The sequence below is a fragment of the Bubalus bubalis genome, chromosome 12 (assembly GCF_019923935.1).
Source record: "Bubalus bubalis isolate 160015118507 breed Murrah chromosome 12, NDDB_SH_1, whole genome shotgun sequence".
NCBI classification, from domain to species: Eukaryota; Metazoa; Chordata; class Mammalia; order Artiodactyla; family Bovidae; genus Bubalus; species Bubalus bubalis.
Genome location: NC_059168.1, coordinates 74,601,326 through 74,607,632, shown reverse-complemented (window position 1 = coordinate 74,607,632; position 6,307 = coordinate 74,601,326). Strand labels below are relative to the sequence as shown.

The window sequence follows — 6,307 nt, the reverse complement described above, 5'->3', positions numbered from 1 at the left end:
GCTTAAATTGGCCATGTCTCCTCAGCCATGTGTCCCAGAATATCTGCAGTTCCTCAGACCACAGGTTCCCTGTGGGAGGAGACAAGAAGTTGAGGACATCAGCCAGGGCAGTGGACCATAGTAGCTTGTGTGGGTTTGGGGCCTGGGGAGGAGCTGGGGAACCCATGGGGCCCTGATGCCCCAGCAAGTGTTCCTAGAGAAGCCTGGGTATCCACAGGGGGACCAGAAGGTGAGATCTGCCCCCCACATTCCTCCCTCACCCCCAGTTCTACCCTTCCTAAGCCCACTGCAGGGCTAGGCCCCCTTCCACTTCCTCTTTAGCCCTCTGGCTGCCTCATAAGTGTGAGGTGAGATTGAAGGTCTAAGACAGTCAGAGCTCAGACACACTCAGATAGTGCTCCTCAGAGCTTAAAGCATTTGGCTTCCTCTACAAATGCTGTCTTTTCATACTGTCCATGGGATTCTCCAGGAAAGAATACTGGAGTGGAGTTCTTCACTGACTCAATGGACATGAATTTGAGCCAACGCCAGGAGACAGTGGAGGACAGAGGAGCTTGGCATGCTACAGTCCGCGGGGACCAAACAACAACAAATATGTAGCACAAGAAGGAACCTGACCCCAAAGAGAGTGCAGAGTGTGACCCGGTCTGTCTGATGCCTGAGCTTTCTGGGCCCGTAACACTGACAAGGGCATCTGATCCTTGAGGTCACAGGGCCCCAGAGAAAGAGCTGGGCTCAGCCTCTCTTCCTGATTCAGGAAGGGGCTGATATGATACAGCACACACATACGTCACACATTGCACTCACACACACCTACAGAACTTGTTTGTTTTTGTTTTGGCTGCACTGTCTTTGTTGGGTTGGCAGGCTTAGTTACCCCTTGGCAACTAAGTTCTGAGTTGGGATCTTAGTTCTCTGACCATGGATCAAACGTGAGTACCCTGCATTGAAAGGTGGATTCTTAACCACTGGGCCACCAAGAAAGTTCCCAGAACAGTTTCTTAACACTGGACAATCACTGGCTGTGTGGAGACAGTACCAGGTACAAGTAAGGCAGTTTCTACCAGTTGGTTATGCGGTGCTTTGGAAACCTGGGCAAAGCAGGTGGGATCAGAAGCTTGTGCTACTTTTGATGTTACCTCTATTTCCCAGGAGTGCGGTCTCCTAGGAAACCGAGGAGAGCTGCACTGTACAAGAACCGCAGTTGGGGCCACCCCTGGGGGTCAAGTATTGGATCTTGGAGATGGGAGGCGATCATGGGCTGACCAAAGGGTATAATTCCATTTCTTTCTCATGACAGCCCTATGAAGCAGGTATTATCTCATTTTCAGGTGAGAAAATAGACTAGTGAATTAAGCAACTTGCCTAAGAGCAGTTAGAAATGGAAGAAATGGTTTTGTGCCCAGAATTGGAGATCAGATGCCCACCTCAGTGTCCTCCAGGCAGTTAAAACATCACACGTCCTTCTCCCCACACTTGTTCTGCCTCCTGCATTTTAGGTAAATCTATGTCAGCATCTATCCAGTCACCAAAACCCCTAACTTGGTCTCTCTTTAGTCTCTTTTCTCTCCCATTTACTCCACCAACCCATTCCCCATATATACCAAGTATGTATTGAGAGAAAAGTGTTGCAACGTGTGGGTTCTACCATTATCAAATGGTAGAAGTTGGGACTTCCTTGGTTGTCCAGTGGTTGGGAGTCTGCCTGCCAATGCAGGGACATGGGTTTGATCCCTGATCCAGGAGGATCCCACATGCCCCGAGGCAATTAAGTCTGTGCCCTGCAATTACTGAGCCTGTGTGCCTGGAACTTCTGCCCCGCAACGAGAAGCCACCGCAATGAGAAGCCCTAGAACTTCTGCCCCGCAACGAGAAGCCACCGCAATGAGAAGCTTTCACCCCACAACTAGAGCGTAGCCCTGCTCAGCACACATAGAAAAACCCTGCACGTAGCAGTGAAGACCCAGTACAACCAAAAATAAACAAATAAAAAGAGGGAGGTTCCTGGTGGTCCAGTGCTTAGGACTTGGTGCTTTCATTACAGTGGCCTGGGTTCAATCCCTGGTCTGGGAATTAAGATCCCCCAAGTCCCATGGTGCAGCTAAAAACATAAAATAAAAAATAGAAAAGAAGAAATGATAATTTACAATAATCAAGAGATAAGGACCTGGGGTGGAGTTACTTCTATGGAGAAGGGTCCAGGAGGGATACATAGGGAGCTTGAATGGTTCCTAGTATGTTCTGGTTCTTAAATTAGGGATAGGTGATTCACTTTATTATCATGCCTTTCTATACTTTACATCTACTGCACTTATTAAATAATACCATACAAAAAGTTTTAAGATTTGGGCACAAAATGAGATTTGTAAGTAATGTTTCTATGTAAAATATTCTCAATATAACATTAAACAATAATTTAAAGTATTTAGCTTTTCTCTCCCTGTTTCATTCTCTCCCCAAACCAACAAATACTGGATTATCTTTTATTTATTTCAATGATTATATACAGTAGAGACCAGGGAAACATATTTTGTATGAGAGCTGTCATGGGATCAGATTTGTTGGAAAGAAATAATTTATATCCTGGACTGTCCACCAGAAGAAATACGAAGACAACATATGTAAAAATCAAGAACATTCCTCTATACCAGAAACAATCACAAAGTAAATATTAAAATAGTCACACACACACACCCACACAAAAAAACCATTCACAACAGGATTCTCCTGGTGGTCCAGTGGTTGGCACTCTTCGCTTCCAATGCAGAGGGCCTAAGTCCAATCCTTGGTCTGGGAAATTCTGCATGCCACCCGATGCACACAAAAATAAATAAACTTAAAAAACAAAAACATTCACAACAGCTGCAACAACCATTAGTGATTTTATTGAAGACTCATTCACAGGATTCTGACCAGCGAAACGACTGTAACATAGACTCTGGGGCACCTACACAGATTTTGCCATCAGGTCCCCCAGACCCCGTCTCGAGGCTTCACAGCTGTGTGGTTTCACCCCACCAGACACTTCCTTTGAAAATGGAGCCAGGCCTCAGGCTGTCCTCAGCCACTGCTCTCCAGCAAGTGATTCCAGACAAGTGGCCTCCATTCCCATTACCCCAGCAGCTCCTCTAATGCATTTCAACCACAAAGTGGCTCTCGCCTCTTCCCTATCCCTGCTCCATCTTCATAAACTAGCAGACAGGAGTCCTCAAGGGTACAAGATCTTTCCAGATGACTTTAAAAGAAAAGAGAAGAGGCATTTGTGCTCCTATGCATCTGAGCTCCTATGGCTGCAACAATGTACCTGCAGATGTGTTCTGACTAGTCACACATCAATCCATTTGTTACGCTGCAGTGCCAGAAGTTCATGACTCTGTGAAAAGTGGTGAGTCTATCTGAAGCTGGGATCAGGGCTCTTTCCACTAGGCTAAACTGGTGCTTTAGCCCATAATTATAAGAAACTATCTCAGATTCAGTGTAACCTTCAACTTTCTGAAATACTTTCTCTCACAGATTCTATGCTGGCCTGTAAGACTTGAACAGGGAGAACATAAAAATAGACAAATTAAGGTGGCAATTTAAACTAAGGGAGTTAATTACAGGGAGAAAAATAAGGCATTTTTATGATCCCCAAAATAGGAGATGAGTAACCTCTCAGGGAGAAAATCCTGAGTGGCAACAGCACAGAATCCTGCCCCCGGCCTCACCTGTGCTTGGCACTGTGCTAGTAACATCAGGACCTGCTTCAGTAGGGCCCAGGGGGAGTCAAAGCACTTTAAGTATCATTTGAAATTTGCCCAGGGCCAGATTTCAGGAGCTCCTGGACTTTTGTCAGCCAGAATTTTCTAGGGAAGTGAGAGGGTTAGGTTTAAATCCAACATCAGAACTGCTTCCTGTTCGAGGTAGTCCTGGGAGCAGAAATGAATCGATTTTTTGTTTTCCTTTGAGCTCTGTGCATTCCTACTCGTTTAGGGTAAAAAGAGACGCTGGAGCAGATGTTCTCCAGCACTCCTCACACTCAACTTGAAGCCAAGAAGAAGATCTATTACAATCTTGAGGTACCTTTTAAGTGCTTCTAAAAGCTTTAATGCCATTTTGGGCAAGGGACAGAAAGCCTCAGAGAAACCATAAAACACAATCCATATGGCACCATAATATTGTTCTGTGCCGGGAATTCTGCCCTTAGACAAAACCACACAGTCATGAATACATAAATAACTGCTTTCTGAGCCATCTAACAAAGACTGGGCTCTGCTGCAGAGCAGGGAACAGCAGCCTGGGGGGAAGAGTGGCGGAGCCAGCCATGGCAAGTGCTTCACCTCCCAGCGGCACTGCAGACCCCAGCTGGGGAGCGTCCACCTTGGAAAACAGCTCTTGTTAGTAATGGCCTCGTCTGCGAGGCTGTGCAGCACATACGCTGTTGACAAGTATCAGACTACACTGCCAGAATGGTCAGAAGAGCCGGGAGTATCTCCGCTTTGGGGAATCCATCACTGAAGACTCCAAGAGAAGGACTGCTATCAAGGCTCTGAGGCAGAGTTTCGGAAGTCATCTGACCTGCCATCTCTTATGATTATTTCCTGTGTGGCTGTGAAAGTTAAGGGGACGAAGCCTTCACTGTCCGCACAGAGAAGGATCCAGTGGGAGTCTGCAAAGTAAAATAAACACACAGGCAATTCTAAAATAAACACACAGGCAATTCTAAAATAAACACACAGGCAATTCAGGATATCCTGTCTTACTCAATAAAGAAAAATATCACAAATACAACTTTTTTGAGAGAAAGAATGTAGTAGTTGATAATCCTGAACCTGACCATCGCAAGACTTTACAGAGATGGAGGGGCCGGGTGAAACTTAGGGTCAGGTTCCATGGCAGGAGTGGGGTATTGACGACAGGTGACAGGTAGAGCTAAGGGACATGTATTAACGCCCGGGCTAGGCACTAAAGGGTCAGTGCCATGTATTTGAGCTTGTGTGTGCATGTGTGCATGCTGGTGTTAGGGGTTGTGTATGGCGTCCCTGCCTTTTCTAATGCCATCTAATAGTTTCTCCAGAAAGTATGCGCAGCTGGCAACAGCAACTCTATGGAGGAAACCTCTATATTTTTGAGATCCATACCAGCCTCTAGACACCCAAGGAGGTTGAGCTGACTAGTGCCAGGCTAGAAGTGCCCAGATAATCCTAAATAGTTTGTTCTGCGGTAACCTAGGACCACTGGTGTAACACATACCTGGACTTTCTCTGGTTCTTTTGAGTCTACTGTGATCCTGTAATTTCACTTCTGAAAATCTACACTTTCCAAAAATGTATAAAATACAGAAAGGTTTTTATTAGTGTTATTGATGATAATGAAAAATTGGAAACCACTTAAATGTCAAAGAAAACAAGGCAAACTGAAATATGGTATTAAGAGAGTAAATACTGCTCATCACAAGGAAAAATTTTTTCTATCTATATGAGATGATGGCTGTTCACTAACTTACATGATGTATTTAAGTCAAATTGTTATGTTGTACACTTTATAGTGCTGTATGTCAACTGTATCTCAATAAAACTGGAAGGAAAAAAAATATGGTACATCCAAGATAGAATATTAACCCAGTAAAAAATTACAATTATCAAGTTGTATCATAAATGCATGTATCAAAATAGAAAAATGCTGATGCTACAATGTTTAGTGGGAAAAAAAAAAAAAGACATGAAAAAAAAAAAATTTATGTTTAGTGTGTGGCTGTCCTGAAGACTGAGGCATAAGAAAACTACCATGTTCCCCATAGGATGGAACACAGGCATGAGTCAGTCCTAAGCCATCTAGGAGCGTCCTTCATGTGCGCATGTTTGCTGCATATTAAAATGACAGCTCCTAAACAGACATAGAGAAGAGACTTACAGACATGGGGAGAGGGGAGGAGAGGGTGAGATGCATGGAAAGAGTAACATGGAAACTTACCTATGACATGGGGAGAGGGGAGGAGAGGGTGAGATGCATGGAAAGAGTAACATGGAAACTTACCTATGACATGGGGAGAGGGGAGGAGAGGGTGAGATGCATGGAAAGAGTAACATGGAAACTTACATATGACATGGGGAGAGGGGAGGAGAGGGTGAGATGCATGGAAAGAGTAACATGGAAACTTACATATGACATGGGGAGAGGGGAGGAGAGGGTGAGATGCATGGAAAGAGTAACATGGAAACTTACATATGACAAGGGGAGAGGGGAGGAGAGGGTGAGATGCATGGAAAGAGTAACATGGAAACTTACATATGACATGGGGAGAGGGGAGGAGAGGGTGAGATGCATG

The 6,307-nt window shown here is 44.9% G+C and overlaps 1 protein-coding gene across 2 annotated transcripts in view; it reads right to left on the bottom strand.

Annotated features, from left to right (window-relative positions):
• Positions 1 to 2,863: 2,863 nt before the first annotated feature.
• Positions 2,864 to 6,307, bottom strand: part of LOC112578110 (WD repeat and coiled coil containing) — a 15,295-nt gene continuing 11,851 nt past the window's right edge. For both annotated transcript variants that reach the window (XM_025261474.2, XM_025261475.3), the window contains exon 4: positions 2,864 to 4,648. In XM_025261474.2, the coding sequence (XP_025117259.2) occupies positions 4,521 to 4,648 (128 nt within the window). In that variant the 3' untranslated portion in view covers positions 2,864 to 4,520. The remainder of the gene's footprint in view (positions 4,649 to 6,307) is intronic.